At 41.5% G+C, this 17,235-nt stretch overlaps 1 protein-coding gene across 1 annotated transcript; it reads right to left on the bottom strand.

The window, feature by feature from the left end:
- Positions 1-7,653: 7,653 nt before the first annotated feature.
- Positions 7,654-15,624, bottom strand: FUT11 (fucosyltransferase 11). Its single transcript, XM_027885136.1, has 3 exons — positions 14,903-15,624; positions 13,029-13,654; positions 7,654-8,057 (listed from the first exon to the last, which is right to left on the bottom strand). Exons 1-3 carry the CDS (start codon positions 15,620-15,622, stop codon positions 7,910-7,912), a joined length of 1,494 nt encoding a protein of 497 aa, XP_027740937.1. The 5' UTR covers positions 15,623-15,624; the 3' UTR covers positions 7,654-7,909.
- Between the last annotated feature and the right edge of the window lie 1,611 nt (positions 15,625-17,235).

Raw genomic sequence — 17,235 nt, 5'->3', positions numbered from 1 at the left:
AGGCACAGGAACATTTCAAGGGCTGGGACACAAACAGGTCTAAGCATGGCAGGAGGGACAAGGTAGATGCAGAAAACTGAGAAGTTAGACATCAAACACTGGAGACATAAAGTAATCAGATCCTTGTAATAAAGTAGTTCCTGAATAAGCCATTTTACCACTGTATCAGGGCTCTTCAGGCACCAACAATCTCCCTTTTGCACTGGAGGATATATGAAGGATCAGTTTCCTTCCACAGCTTTGAGTTCTCTGACTACATACAGCATATAGAGAAGGGCAAAGCAAAGATGCTAGAAATAATTTTTTTTTTTTCCCACAGGACATTGATTTGGATTAAAATATATTCAACTTCCTAGCTATAGACATAAAAACCACTCCCCTTGCCTCTGCCTATTCAAGGAAGTTAACAAGACATTAGAAATTCTGTTAACTTGAGCTAGTATCACCAGTTCAATATCAGAATATTCTCAATATGGTTACTAGAATTTACTGCATCTGCAGACAATATATTCTGGTATGTCTAATTCTATAATTATTTTTGTGTTATTTGTAAAACAGTATATTCTTAAAGTCCAATATAAAGAGTACGAGAAGACATTTTCGTGTAAAAAAAAAGATTTCTTTTGACCCTCTTTAGAAGTAAATTTCCATCTAAGGTCCAAATTCAAACACTTTATCTGGAAGTTCTGAAACATTTTGGTAAGCAGGGTGTTTTTCTAGTTCCATTTTTTCTGAAAAGATAGGAAATAAACTATCCTTTGAGCTGGACTACCAGTAGAGAAGAAGCAAAACAAGCTGACACCTTCAAGTTAGGCTAGAGGCTTCCATCCTGCAACTCTGAACACTGGAGATCTTGCAAATCCAAGACAGGAACATGAAGTATATTTCAGTATTCCAGTTCATGTGAGGTTCAGCTACTCTTTTTTTTTCCTCTTCTAGTTACCCTTACTGATATCCACTTTTCCCTGCTGCATTTGCCTCCTGCAATTCCCAACTACACATTCATGAGAACAGTAACAAGGAAAGACACAAATACTAGGACGTAAGAGAAGCTGAACTGCACTCCCTGTAAATCAGCCTCCCTTTTTCCAAATTACATTAGCTAATGGTGGCAGCACCTTCAGGGACATTCACCTTCTAAAGCTGATCTCTCATTGAAGTAATTCCAAGAAAAATGAGGCAGGGGAGGAGGGGAGGTTAAGAAATAGAAAGGCAAGCTACACAAGGAGAATTGTAATAGCTTCCTGTAAGTTACTGCTGTCTGCATTAGAATTTCCATTTTTTTTTTTTGGCATTCAGTCTGGGATCAAAGCCTAAGAAACTCCCGAGCAGGCAGAATAAGGTACGTGATGGTGTCTACACACAACATGCAGAGATGTCTGAAGCAAGACACAATATTATTATTAAACATGATTTTTTAATATAGAACATTTATGTTAAGGGAGAATGTGGAACTACGGAAGTGGTGTGTTAATAGCCAAGTCTCTCTCTAGCCTGTATTTTGTTTAGCTGATAGCACTGAGACACTACTGGCAAGGACAGAAGTGCTGACTTTAGGAGGGACAGTAAGAAACCAAATTCTCTCATCAGTGAACCCCACAGATTTTTCACTGTGAACCCTGAATGTAAAACTATAAAAAACATGTGAAAGTCTAACTGCATGTACAACTTGTTACCTTAGATCAGCATTGTTAAAGGTGAATCCTTGCCTGCATTTCAGCTAGTCAAAATCAAAATAAACCACAGGGATTAAACTCTTAGTGTTAGATTTGAAAGGAATCTATATCACAACTGAGTAAGAGCCAGGTATGATGCTACAGCAAATGCTATGCCACAATTAAATACAATGCTAACAATACTGTAATAAAATACACCCTTAAAATGAGATTGTTATCTTAAATACCTTTAAGAGGTGAGAAATTACACCATTTATCTATCCTTCACTTTCTGGTTTAGCTATGTAAAGTCTCCAGACACTGCCTAAAAACAATTAGGAGATGAGGCTAACAAATCAGTTGTACTGGGAAAAAAGAATAGAGCTGATTTCCATGTCTTTTTGAACTGCCTGGATCCAGCCTCCAGGTAAATTCCAGTACATTCACACAAATTTACCCTGAATGCACCAGTTCTTCTCATATCACTTCATAATGTCCTCACTTACCACAATTTATTCTCAACTGTCTCACCCTGACCTTCTTAACCCAATTTAATTGGAAATGCCTTGAAATTTAAAGCACCTCCACTTTAGTAGTGAAACAAAACAGTTTGGTGAGATTCCAGGTGGTTTAGATTTAACTTCTGTCTGCTGAGTTATCATGTTTGGCCAGTATTAGCACTTAATGTTCTTATTAGCACAAATGCATTCACTAGCACCATGACAGATGCAATTTCTTTTCTGACACATCATGCCCCGCCCCAACTCCAACACTGGCCTACCTTATCCCAAGCTCTCAATCAGATCAGCTGCAGCTGCCCTGCACTGTCCTGACAACCTCTGTAGTTCTGAGCTGCCATCACTAATCCCTAACACTCAAGATCTAGGAAATCCAGCCATTTCCACAGCAAATTGCCTGATGCCTCCTTATTTGCTCAGAGATGCCACGAAGTATCATGATCTTCTCTGATCCATTCCAAGATCCCCAGAAACATCTGTAGTTGAGACACTTGTGCATTAAATGGGTATTTTCTGCAGGACAGAATGTATATCACAGCATACAAATTAATATGCCAGTGGTGTCAGAGCTCTGGAACAAATCCTGCGGCTCCATTCTCCACCCTTCCTAATCCCTCTGCAGGGCCATATATCTCTCACTGCCAGCTCTGAGACAATGAATCATTAAGAAAAGCACAGTTTGTTAAAGCCTGACAGAGGCTTGGGCTCAGTTGGTCATATCACTAAAAGGATTTTGTCTCTGATTAATATCAACCTGTCAGTAGAGGTCTCCGGGCAGAATGAAGGAACCTGCCACCCTGTATGTTTCCAATTAATACTTCTCAGAAGGTGCCTGGAGATCCATCAATAATCTTAATTAAATATAACCGAAGGGATGACAACTAATGATTAAGGGAGTGGCTCTTTTGGGACAATGGCTGAAGAGTGTGCATGGCAGGTCAGGAAGAGAGGCAGATGGCTGCTTGTCTAACACAGCAAAGCTTGTTAAAACACTGATGTCCCTGATGACTGACTTTCAATTCAATTTATCCTGTTCCCAGTCCTTTAGGAGTTACTTGTTCTTCCACATTGGTTAAAACTACCCTCTGCCAAGGTACAAGAGGGGCATTTCTGCTGTGATTCTCCAGCTGCTGCATTTTGCAGATCATTTCCAGAGAAAGCAGTTCATTCTCCTTTCCGTCTAAACATATACATCCACTGTTGTTTGTTCTCATTCTACTTACCATCACAGGGGACCTAGAGATCTTTCAGTTCAAAAACTACTGCTGAAATAAGAAAATGCAATTCTTTATGAGTTCTGGAAATCATCAATATTAGGAATCAAATCACTATACTTCAGTGGTTATATGCTTCCTACACATTGAAGTCCTTGCTAAAGGACAGAAAACACAGACTACTACTTCTGTATAAAAAGTACCCAGCTTCTTACTGAAAAAACAGGCAGCACCAGGTATCACAGTTTTGGCAGGAGAATGAGAGCTGTAGCTTGTCCAATGCAATGCACTGGACTGCTACATTTTTAACCTTCTGTCAGACATTTCTCCTCTCTCACCTCTCAGAGGCCACAAACTTATCCTAGCTTGTCAAGTCAATTCTGAGACACAGCATCAATAGAATGTACTAATGTTTCATGTGAGCAGTAATAAGGAGATATCTATTTTTAGAACATTAATGCTAATGAATAAAGCTATCCTGAGAGCTTCGAAAGCCTCCCTGTAGTCACACGGTAAACAGGCAAAATGCATGACAAGCAGTGAATCCACTCTCCCGAGTTTGCAGAAGCCTACCAAAGGGTTTACAGGAGCAATCTCTTAATCTTCCTCAATATTTAGTATCTTTGTTAAAATTCCTGATTAGTCTCAGTCGTGCGTTTTTATGAATATGGGTACCTCTACTGCAAGAATATGATTAATATAGACGTCAAATACATCTATCACATCTATCATGTCTGAGTGTCATGTAGCCTCACAACATGAGCAATTACATTCAGCCACCATTTAACTGTGTTGGATTTAAAGCAGTGAAGTGAGAAATCCAGTTAACAATCAAAAACAGAATTCAGGAACCTTTTCCCAAAATATTAGTTATTGCTGCAGTGACCTTCCTCCTTGTCTGCATTCACTTGCATTAGTAGAAAGACAACTAGGATTGTAAATTGAATTTACTTTGGCTAAGACTGGCAGTAATTGTTGGCACTATATAGCAAGCCTTTCAAATGCATTATTAAGTAAATTGATTGCAAACTCTTCAAGGGTATGCGACCAGCTTCTCCTCCTGCCTCCTCCAAATAACAGGAGAGAGATGAAAGCTAAGACCATGGTGGTAGAACCACCTTATTCAACATTTTGCAGTCCTTGCTGTGCAGAGAAGTAGATGTTGTGAAGGTCGGCCAGCAGGCTCGAACAGAACTGCAACCACAACTCTTCAGCCAGGCTGGGAGGATTCCCACCTCCCCTGCCCCTGCACAGTTTGCCTGGCAGCTACACAAGCTATTCATACTATGCACTAGAATAACTATTTCAGCCCTAATTCTTGCACGTCATGTACAAAAAATGAAACACATTTAATATATTAAGAGAAGCAACAGACACTGTTTATAAATCATGGACGTACTGTGCCATACAGGAGACAATAAAGCTGGTATGATCTGTTACAACAGAAAAAACCTCTCAGATACAAAAGATACACAGGGCTTGGGTGAGCATCACAACTGCTAAGAAGGGTAGCTGTTACTCATTACCTTTTGACAAGTTCACCACCTGTAAGACTGTAAAAAAACAGCTAAACCTAGGAAGACACTATGAACACAGAAGAGAAAACAATCAAAACTGCCATGTGACTACAAACTGAAAGTTGTATTTTGAAAAACTCAGACAAAACCTCCAGAATATCTGTGCTAAAGTTACCTTCAGATCTGTACTACTTTCATACCCATGTTAAGAAGATACATGACAATCAGAAATACTCCTGCTTGACAACCATCATAAAGCTCAATGCAACAGCCTTCTGTAGTACAGACACAGAGCAAAACAACAAACAAATAAACTCCGTAGGAGTAACAAAAAAGCCTTGTTGTCTGGTGATTATAATATACGGAGAAAATAAACTGTGGTGAAGGAATACTTGGTTGTGAATTAGCACATGAATGAGTCAAGGCCCAAAGAAGTTTTCACCTAGTTTGCTACCTACTCTTCAGCTTGTACCACCACATCTTCGATGCTATTGTTTGGAAACTAGCTCATGTTGCTGAGCAGGACAGGACGGCAAAGTGAGGCTTTGGACACCAATCATCAGGAACTAAGTAGGTGCTATGATACACATGCTTATACTGATACTTCCTCCTGTTACTCCTGCAAGGATAATTAAAAGTAGCACGTCTAATTTTTGCAAAAGCAAATAAATTATAATAAATACCTGGAAATTATTACAAATGCTACACTTCTAGAAAATCTACTTAAAGTACAAGATAAAATGGTAAAGTGCTAGTACCTGCTTCTTGGTTTTTATGTTTAGTATAAAAACCAAGATCAGAATCTCTTGTCCCATCCCACCAAACACTTGAATGAAAAGTTTTTTGAGATATAGCTAATTAAGAGAACCATGCAGTCAAAGACTGAGTGATTTTCTATAGAAAAACATGAAATGAAGTAACTGAAGGCATTAATTCAAACAATTTACTTAAATATCACTAAACTGTTTAGTAGAAGTTGATATTCAGAACTAAAGCAGCCTTAATTTGTTTTATTCTTATTTATCTTAATTTATTTCTCAAGCATATTGTGGCCACTTCAATCCTGAATACACATATCTTTAATTTTAACCTAATTTGAGTAATTCACTTTAACAATTAACTCAGATATATTCACTTAGGTATTCGTGTCTCCCTAGTAACTTAAAAAAAAAAAGGAATATAAAATTGATAAATGCATTTTATCTGAAGAACCATTTGATAATATTATTAGAGAAGAGAGATAAAATAACAGTTGTTTCCTAAAAACTATCAGGTGAGATCACTCATTGTATGCATTTTCTACATTTGCAAGAATCCAGTGATAGTTATGGGCCTTGAGTCTTTGCTGTTGAGTGCCCCGATTTTAACATGGCAATTTTGTTCTGTCACCTGAGAGACAAATATTTAGGTGATCATTACATATCCTGATATACCTATAATACCATATCTATAACATGATGAAGGGAATTTGAGAGGAAAATATATATTAAGTGATCCATACAGCACTAAGCAATAGACAGTGAAATAATTAGGGACAGAATGTAGATTCACTCCTGTTTCTAAGTTTTACTAAGAGGCATCAGACTTCCCACAGCGATGCATAAACTGCCTTGCAAAATCAGATTAGCCCAGACTGTAGACTTTCATTACAAACATTCTGTCTTAGGCATGGATAAACTCTGGCTATTTAGTTAGGAGTTAACTTCTGCAGGGGGAGGAGAAACGGAGAAAGAAAACAGCATTGTACCATTAGACGTGACTGCAGCGTGGCCGTATTTGCCTATGCTTTTAAACCTGTGGCACTAAGGGAATTCGTTTCCCTTCACTGCAAGATCAATTATTTCAGGAAGATACCCAACATGGCAGGGGACAGTGGTGGTTATTTATATCTGTAAGTGATACAGGCTACACAGCAAGGAAGATCTATCCACATGTCATCACTTGTGAACTCCAGTCACAGACCAGGACTGTAACGTGTTAAGATTTTATAGAGATACAAAACCATCTCAGTGCACCTGGTTCTCATCATCCATTTCAGTTCAGAAAGACTTCAAGGCTTGTTTCCAAACTGCAGAGACCACTGGAAAGGCACCATTGTTAAAATGTATTTGTCTTTGCAGAAAGCTGCATGTACTCAAAAAGAACAAATCCAAGGCCTCTGAATTGCTAGCATTAAGGAGATAACAAAAAGTTGAGGTTATAGATTTCAGATTTGATGAAAAATTAAAGGAACCAAGGCATACCAATTTTACTTAGTTCTACACAATACCAGCTAATACACTTTGTGGTGTGAACTGATTTGTTGAAAGCTGAGAATTAAATAATTTGGTTTCTCATCCCACTGTACACATCACCTGGTAAGTTAGCAAAAGAGGAGAATTAGTCAGAGAGCAAGTGACCTGTTCATAGCTATTCAGTTCCCTTGAAAAGTAGGAGTATTTGAGTCGTGCTTACTTGGGGCAAAGAGACTTTATTGCTGCAATTTTGTAAGGCACAATTGCTCTCCACAGATTTGTCTGTTGTAACTCCTTCATTGGAAGAGCCATTTGTTAATAGCAGCTAAAAGTACATCTTAATAAAGAGAATATGTGACTGATAAAATACATATAAAAACAATTAATATTCTGGAGACGTAAAAAAAATCCCTGAAATAACTTAGAGCACTTGAGCAAGAATCTGAAGAAGTGTTCCTCTGAAGTCACCTAAGCCACAATGTAAATATACCAAATGCAAAAGGAGAATAAATTCGTCTTTTGCCCCACATGTTGACACCTGCAAGTCAGGAGTAGCTTCACACCACAGAGCTGAAATTCAAATCAAAGCAGTTGCTAACATCTCCACTGCTGGAATCCAATCATAACAGAAACTCACTCACTTCTTGCACGAGAAAAAATTGTCTCTGTGAGAGAGGTTTTTTTGTATTTCAAGGCAAACTTTTGAAGCAAGGTAAGAATTCAGTCTCAACCTCCAATCCAATTTTCAAATCAAGCTCTTACAAAGATGGGTCAGTGTTGCCTTGTCCTCTTGAGAAAAATCTCATGCATGTAGTCCCAAAATCTTCCCTGATGTGACTCATTGCGATGAATCATAGCTGTGAGGGCCTCACCCTGATCAAGGCTTTGCCAATAATCCTGCAGCCACATTTCTTTCCAGCTGAAACAAAAAAAGAGACACCACCACAAACCATTAACAAAAACAAATGAGTGTGCAGCTGTAATATCACAAAACCATTGTTTTTCTTTCACCTAAGAGAAAAACAGGCCCAGGGATGGTCATAACAAACAATATTGTTATTGTGCTCCAAGTCATTTAATGAAACTTGCCATGAAAATTCTCTATGGAAAATACAAGTTCACTATGAGTTTTAAAACATTCTAGAAGTATCAGCATATGACTAGAGTGTTTACCAAAGAGACTAAATTGTTAATTGTAGAGAATTAAAACTTCTATTAAAATAAAATCTATCACAGAGTCCTTAGATAATTTTGAGAGTAGCCTTCCATGGCCCTTATGTGTATAAGAGTTAGCCCTAAGAATCAATTTTTATTCCGACAAACCCTTTAACAAACTCAGGTTATACATGGCAGTGACAAAAATCATTACATTCCTCAATCCTGATTCTATTCTTTATCTCCAGACTAGATGGTCAAGTACAGGCCGTCTCTTTCTCAGTGCATACAGTCGCAAACTTTTTGTAGCACAAATTATATCACTGCAAGTTTCAGCAATTCCCTTCCCATTCATGATGATGTGGACTAATTCTCTCACTTAATTCTACGCAATACCAGCTAATACACTTTGTGGTGTGAACTGATTTGTTGAAAGCTGAGAATTAAATAATTTAGTTTCTCATCCCATTGTACACATCACCTGGTAAGTTAGCAAAAGAGGAGAATTAGTCAGAGAGCAAGTGACCTGTCCATAGCTATTCAGTTACTTTGAAAAGTAGGAGTATTTGAGTGCTTACTTGGGGCAAAGAGACTTCGCCAAGGAATGGCAACTATTTATTTCTTCTCCATTATTTCTGCTATCTAGCCACATGAGCCTATCACAAATTTTGGAAAGAAGGAACAAACATGATGCTCTTTATACGTCTTTATACGTCCATGAGTTACCCAATACCTGTCAACTTATATACGGAGCTTTTTGCTTCTTCTCCCTTCAAATCACAGAAGTAAAAGCAGTGCCTCCTGCATTCACTCTGTACCCCACACGTTGAACCCAGTGTGAGTGTTCTGCCCAGAAGCAAATCTCACCCACCTCTCCAGGCAGACCGAAAGAATCGCACCACACATCACAGCCGCTGTCCCTGTGGACATGCCCTGTACGCCACGGGAATTAGCTTGGTCAACAGCACCATCTGTGGTGGTACATCCCTGCAGTGTATACCAACATAAACCTCAAAATAAAGCTTTTAACATAGATTCCAATCTGAAGGATCATAGACAGGGGCTTATTTCTGCTTCAAAAAATCAGTATCTGCCAAAAGGGTCCTTTCTAAAACGCAGCACTTGGACATACTATGAGATCACATTGCTAAATCCATTAACCTTTGTTCAAGGACTGCCAATATGAGTTACTTGTTTTTTACAGCACAGAATAAGGGCACATGTCAATGTGCATTAAGTACTAGATCCAAGACTAAGTGGCAATAAGTAACAGAAAAAAAGAAAATGTTTTCCTGATGAATTGTACAGAAACAACACTAAAAAGAATTCTAGTATCTGAGTGAGGACTTCCATCAAAAATATTAAATAACACTTTGGTATTTTTCTTTTGAAATTGCTATTATTGGGGGTTTAAAAGAAAATAATTTCACTCTGATTCTGTAAATTGGGAAAAATTGGTACCTCAGGATGAGCAGGATTGCAGAAATCTCCACAGACTACCAACTACATACACCTGAAACATCATTACCATGAGATACAAGATCTATCTTTAATCCTGGATGATTACTGGATTCCACTGCAAGTGACTTCTCACGTGCACAAATGGCAAATCTCATACACTGTTAAGCTGATTTTTCTTGTCATAAATAAACTATGGCATTGACATAAAAAGGAACCAACAAAACCATGATGGTTTTACAACATTCCTTTATCAGCGGCACAGTGGCTTCTCTTTCCTTATGCCACCACAGATGATAATTTTAGGTAACTGGAAAGGAATTGTCACTTAGTCTTCTTCAAGTTACCCCTCAAACATCCCACTTTCAGAAAACGAATCCTTATCAACGAAACAAATCAAACATTTCTCTCACAAAGGTGGGAGTCCAAGAATAACTAGAGATTCTGATTTCCACTACCTAGAAGTTCCACTCACCAGTAGCACTGCAACCCACTGTTTTCTGTACAAAGAATTCAACAGATTGTAGTGACTGACTAACACAAACGGTTGTTCTACTGCCTTTCTTCGTAAGCTCACTTGGGTGTGAAGCCTGGGTGTCCAAATACAAGTGAGGCTGCAACCACAGGGATTTAGAAGCCACGACTCCACACCTCCAGCTAAAAGGTGTAAGTGTGCTGCAGCTACATATACCTACAGAGGGAGAAGAGTTCTGTCAATTTAGCTAATCTGTCAACCCTAAAAGCTAACGACATCTGGGAACAAGAGTTACAGAGATGCAGATGAGCTGCATTGTCACTGGGTACTTGTTCTAATATAAACTCCAATTGCCTTTATTGTTCTCAGAGTTCCAGAAGGCTCCGGAACCCCAAGTCACAGCGTGTGTTTATAGTCAGACCTTGAATGTTGCACACAGTCTATCGTTTGTATCTCCACTAGGCCTGTGTCCTTTTTACACAGTAATGTTTTCTAAAGTAACAAAACACTCGATTGACTGGCTCAGTAGGAAATCATGTAAACTGATCACACTGTCGAATAATATTACTATCAAACCCTGGCAAAATACGGGCATGTTAAACAAATGCTTTGGTGGCAATTTTATGTTAGTCACCACTTAGAATTCTAAGTAACCATATTTCATTTTGCAGATAAAACCAGTGAAAGCTCAGATGCTTATCAGATAGAAACCACTGTATTTCGCTGGAGATGCCCCTGATCATGCCTCAGAAGGTATGGATGCACATCTTTCTAAAGCAGATAGCAGCCAATATAAAAGCTTCCCTGGAACAATTTTTCCAGACATGGCTACAAACAGGGGAAGAGTAACATCCTCTGGGTCAATGAGACATTGAAGCTTCCATGGATGCAACTGTAGCTTGGGTTACAGACCAGTTGTTCAGCACTCCCTGCTGATGACCCCTGCACGGAACGATGGAAGCACCTGAGCCTGCAAGCGGCAGCCACGCCATATGTGCCTTTACACGTGCTTCTCTACTGCCACCTGATGCCCAAGCAAGAGAAAACCTATGGAAAAGTCAGGAATGCGTTTACAGAGTGGGATGCTGCAAGGAGAAAAACCGAGACTGAGAAAAGGCATTACTATAAAAGAGCTCCAGTAAATCTGTCAACCAACAGAAAACAAAGGATTATGAACCCCTTTTACTTATAAGCATAACTTTTCAGTTAGACAATATGAAAATTAGTTGTAATGTGAAAAATGCTTTTTGATGATAAACGCCAGATACTTTGTGAAACAGGCATTTCCTAAAACACCTGTATAACCCCACGCTTATTTTCCTGTTTTAATTTCAGTTGGTCATTTTTGAAAGCATCCCAACACAGAATTAAGTAATTCCCCATAGTTAAAAAATTCTTCATACTTTTTCTGGTGAATGGGTAATGTAATAAAAACATTTTTAGAGATTCATATCCATACAAAACTTAGTTCTGGGTTAGCATACTTGAAATTATGGATTTTACATTTTCAACACACTGCTTCTTCTAACAAAAGAAATCTTGCACTCCTAACACTAATTTTAACACTTCTAAGCACTCAATCCCTTACTGTAGAAAACTTTTAACAACGTTGTAAAGCGATATAAACTAGAATAAAGTACATTGACAACTTCCTTCTGGAAATGCATAAGATTTTCCCAATATTTTAAAAATTTCAGTAATGGAATACTCAGTGAGACTGCTATCAGAACATTGAAATCTTTGGTGATGGCTATTAACCTAGACAAGATCTGCTATGGCTGAAGGTTTATCTTTATGATGGCTGTCTGATGGCTTATACAGAGTGAATTGCATGCACTTGAGTAATTGCCTAAAAAGACAGAAACAGGTGCAGGTAATGCAAAGAAAAGCGATAAACCCAGGGAATCCAAACCTGTTATACTGTAATGCACACTTCACAAAGTCCACACATAGTTTACGAGCTGCAAGAACCCTTCCTTCTATAAACTGCAACTTCAAAACCCTGTCAGTGGAAAAGCCCAAAGGTTCGGGAACACCCAAGTACTAACTTCTTTTGTACCAATGCATGTATAAATAGACTAGATCATGCCATCAACACTCTATTCTGCCTGTCAAAAGTGGTTGCGCGAGGGTTGGTGTACTTAGTTCCCTGCTGACAGACTTTGAGGGCAGCTCATAGTGTGGGCTATAGGAGATTCCAGCAACACCAGCCATCCCTGTGTGCAATCCCCGGGACAAGATACTCAACCTAATCTCTGTTCTGTGCAATCCCTCTCCTAAACAAAGGGGATGGCATCCTTCAACACTAGCCAAGAGTTTTGTCACACAAAACAACACTAAGTCTTGTATTCTGGGGCAAGCCTAATATCTGATCCAAAGTCAGTGCGAGCCAACCAGGCCTGCACTGAACAGTGACAACCCCATTCTCAACCCAGTACTTTGTAGTGAGTATAGGGCTGACAAGTGCTGTACCATCACTGTACTGAAAACATCCCTCCCCCAAACGAAGTGGCTAAGAGTGACAGAGGATAACCACATTGCCCGAGGTCACAGAGCATTTTAACAGAACATTATGGGTGTCTCAGGCTTCTCTGTCAACCCCCAATACCACCATCCAAGCCTCTTGTCCAGCCTCAGTGTCACACAATATTAGCAGAACTACCGCAACACCCACAAGACATATTATAAAATGTAACTAAAGTTGTATTATGAGCTCCTTTAAGTATAAAGGATTATTAAAAGTTACAGCTACTATTATTTGAAGCTTTTTTCCCTTCAAAAAGCATAATATTGGTACATTACCTGTCTCCTTCAGCGAGGTCTTCAACACTTCCAAACCCAGGGGTTGGCACAGGACATCCCATGTGCTTGAACTGAGCTATGTGAGGTCTGGGAGCTGGAATTTTCCCATGGGACTTTTTGTGTTCCTGCTCCTCTTTGACCCGGATGTTCTCCCTGTCACAGATGAAACACTCGAAGCCATTCAGGTAATTGGGCAGAGTCATGTCATTCACACCCCACTCCCGCCTCTCCAAGCTCTCTAGCAAGAACTGGTTTTTGATTCCACCAACGTTTTTATATTCTAGATACTTCAAATATTCCTCTCCATTCTTGTCCAGGAAATCAAGATACTTTGCCAGCTCTTGGGGGCTGTCAAAGTCATCTATAAGAATGATGGAGAGGTTGTTTGGCATCCAGTCCCGCACAGCTGGGGAGCCTCGGTACACTGGGACAGCCCCCAGGTGCATGGGACGCCACAGCTTCTCTGTCATGTAGTCATCACATATGGCATTCTCCAAGGCCAGATGAAACTTGTACCTGGCGATAAAACTCATAAACTCAGAATCTTCTGTCGTGGCTGTAGAAGTGTCTCTCAGTCGTTCACTGGGAAGCTCACGGTTATGCAGGCATTTCCCATAGGAGTCAACCTGAAATAACAACCAGCGTCTTTACAAAGTGATCCCTTCACCTGGAACTTGTTTTCAGAGCTTGTAGTTCACGTAAAATTCCTAAGTTGGATCAGTTCCTAGCTACCTTAGCTTAGCTTCACTTTCACTCTCCGTTCTTTCCCTCGTGACTATTCCTAGAGCCTCTCTTCTACCAGCTTTGGGGGAAACCAAATGCTGAGTTTCAAAAGCATCTTTAGTGCAGTGCCACTCAAAAATGTATTTACTATCAGATAAATCAGAAACTGACAAGTAAGGAACAGCATTTGACTCTCTCTACATTAATTTAAAAGCCATCATTCTACTTAACAGAGACCCAGTACTTTTCCAAACAGTTATCGCACGTAATTCCCACCGTACTCAGCAGGCTGACAAAATTTTTCCCTTTCTTAGACTGAGAAAAATTGGTGCAGAGAGCTAAAAGAATACTGTCTAAAAATAAAAGACAATATCCTTGAACTGGACCCTGCATCAAACTTTGACAATATAGTCATATTTTAAAAATTCTTTTGTCTCTGTTTCACTACTGTGTACATGATGAACTTGCACAATAACTGAATCGTGGCCAACAGAAACAACAGAAATGACTAGGAAAAAGATGTTTCTGGCAAAGACGAAAAACAGATGTTTTTTATCACTCTCCTATCCTTCAGAATTTTTCAAAGAAAAAAAAACCTGAACTTTTTTCTGCTTTAAAGAAATTACATTATTTTACTTTATGAAGCTACTCACCATCAGCTGTGCCATAGCAGTATAAACCACCAAAGAAACAACATGGTTCTGCCACAACACAGATACGGAGCAGATTCTCAAAACACAGCAACCTGCCTTTTTATTGCCTTCTTGTACTTTCAAACAGGAGCAAGGTTTGTAAATGGACAGCCTTCCTGTACGCTAACTTCAAAGTCCAGAGATTTTAGTAACTTCTAGCACTTGGTCCAGCAGACTGAGCTTATTCAGGCTTTGCCCAGCTTGCGCCTGATCCCGAGTCTGGCCAATTCCACAACTAACAGCTACATCAGGCCTACCTACTGGCATGCGGTGTTGTCTAGATCACGGTTTGGGAAGGAATACAACTAGTTTTTCTGTCCAGCTTGTAGTCAGCATGCATCCCGTTATGACTCGTGTCTTGGCTAAAAACAAGGACAAACAAACCCCGTTAAAAAGAGGCGGGGAGGGGCGCCGCCAGGTGCTCCCAGCACCACGCCACAGCTTCCCCTGTGGATGTACCTGGATGTACTTCATGAGCTCCCGCACGTAGCGGTCCCTGTCCGAGGGCACATCGCAGTGGGACTGCATGTACAGCACGGGCGCGTAGCCCCTCCGCCGCCACGCGTCCTTCTCGGCCAGCGGCACGGCCGGGCCCCGCAGGTACCCCGCGCCGGGCAGCCACTGCAGCGTCAGCGGGTAGTCGGACTCGCGGCGAAAGGTGGCCGTGTAGTTGAAGAGCCGGATGCCGGGCGGGTGCGAGAGCAGGTAGTTGTTCATGGGGGACTCCTCGTGGAACAGCGCCCAGGTCTGGTGGGGCAGGCGGGGCAGCGGCGCCTCGTAGGCCCTGAAGTCGGTGCCGTAGAAGATGAGCGCCTTGGTGCGGCGGTGCCGGGCGACCCGCCTGCTGCGGGTGACCAGGCAGGAGCCGCGCGGGCAGTCGATGCGCTCCGTGTCGCCGGGGAAGTGCGGGAAGAGGCTCCCGCTCCACCAGAGCAGGATGGGCAGCGCCTTGTTGCTCCGCGTGTCGTTGTTGCCGGGCCCGCGGTAGGACGCGGCTGCGACGAAGGCCGCGCCCGGCGGGACGGCGTCCTGCGCCCACCCCTCCGCCCCGCACCGCTCCGCGGGCGCGGCCGCTCCCGCCGGCGGCCCCTCCGCGGCCAGCGCGGCCCCCGCGCCCCAGGCCAGGGCCAGCGTCACCCACAGGCCCGTGGGCCCCCGCCGCGGCCCCGCGCCCCCCATGCTCGTTCCCCGGGCCGTTCCCGCCGCCCCAGGAAGCGGCGCCGGCCCCGCCCCCGGCGGTGCCGTCACGGGGCGCGGAGGGGCCGGGGCGGGAGCGGCGCCGCCTTCCCGCTCTGCCCCCTCGGACCCTCGAGGAATAGCGAAAGCCCCTAGGGACAGCGACACCTAACACGGGTCTGTCATCGTTCGTGCAGCCTGGCTGCAGGCCCGGACGAGGTGACCCATTCGTAGGTCCCTTCCAACCCCACTGTCCTGTGGCTGAAGGGGCTGTAAATCCTCTCTACCGCTCCTGCATCCGTCTGTGCACACACCTGCCCCAGCAGTACCTGCAGCTGACAGGGAAAAGCCCGAGCTGTTCCACTGAGGCATAGCAAGCCTCGGCTGAAGGCATCTGCAGAGGTGGCTCCTCGACCATGCAGGCGTTTAGGTGTTGCAAGAAAGAGCACCCAGATTAACTCCTGCTGAAGACCATAAAGGGAGGGAACAGAAAACACCTTTTAGTAACAAAAATCTTTTGTTTGTTTTTTTTTAATATCTACAGTTAGTTTTAAAGCTTCCTTGAAAGCTGCTTTTCTGTACCAACCTTAAGTAACTCCTGTGGTTTATTAAATTCTTCTATAAATGGGAAATTGGTTCAGGCTACACTACGTAAATCCAACAGAAGTATGCTAGAATTACCACTCAATTACTCAGTTACACAATTGCTAAAAGACTCAATTCTTTAAGACCTAACTTAATATAATAACAATATTTAAGAATTATCGGTTATAATACAGGAGATCAGTTAGTATGGACACAAGGCAAAGAAGTCTTCTTTATCTGTGTAAGGAACAAGTTAAAGCAGGAATCTTTTTCCTTTCCTTTGAAAAGTTAGGTGTGAACACTGCTCGGGCCTGCTCCAGCAGCACACCTCAGGGTCCTGCACTGAGCTCCCAACAGAGTGTAACAGATATGGGCTCTGCAAGGCAATTCCCACAAGCATCAAAAGAGGAGCTGCACAATTTACTCCATATGATTTATGTACAAGATCCTCAAGGCCCATTATCTCAATATCAGTTCAATGGCAGATCCTGGATTTTATATACATTCTGCAGGAGAGTAATCTCAAAATATTCTACAGCAAACTTAGTATTGTTGGGTATTTAGCAATGATTGTCATGTGCTTTCATACATATTGTTCTAAGGTTATCAGGAAATTATACAATATCAATGTTCAAGGCTACAGTCAAGTTACACTGCCAATTCACTCTAAACTTTATTTTTGCAATTAGCACCCCTCCCCCCCCAAACAAAACATAACCCCCCAACCAATCTACCCAGCTTCTCTGCTTTCTTAACTCTGAAATAGGAGCTCTATTTCTCTGAAAAGTTAAGAATACAGAAGTCTTTAAGTTGACATTGCACAAGGTAAGGGCAATACTTGCCAAAGTAGACCAAAAAACCCCACCCCAATCAATGACTCAAGCTATGTTAGCAAAAAGGGAAATCTCTTTGCAAAATGGAAGTTCAGAGGGGGCAAAAAGTCAAAAACCAATCACTTAAGCAAATACTGAGACTGAATAGTATCTTTTGTCTGTTGATTCTTGTTGAATTTCTTATCATTCAATGTGAAT

The sequence above is a fragment of the Empidonax traillii genome, unplaced genomic scaffold, assembly GCF_003031625.1.
Source record: "Empidonax traillii isolate 1590-97213 ecotype Southwest subspecies unplaced genomic scaffold, ASM303162v1 scaffold162:size863265, whole genome shotgun sequence".
Taxonomy (NCBI): Eukaryota; Metazoa; Chordata; class Aves; order Passeriformes; family Tyrannidae; genus Empidonax; species Empidonax traillii.
Note: the sequence above shows the minus strand (reverse complement) of the source record. Positions and strands in the feature narration are given on the sequence as shown.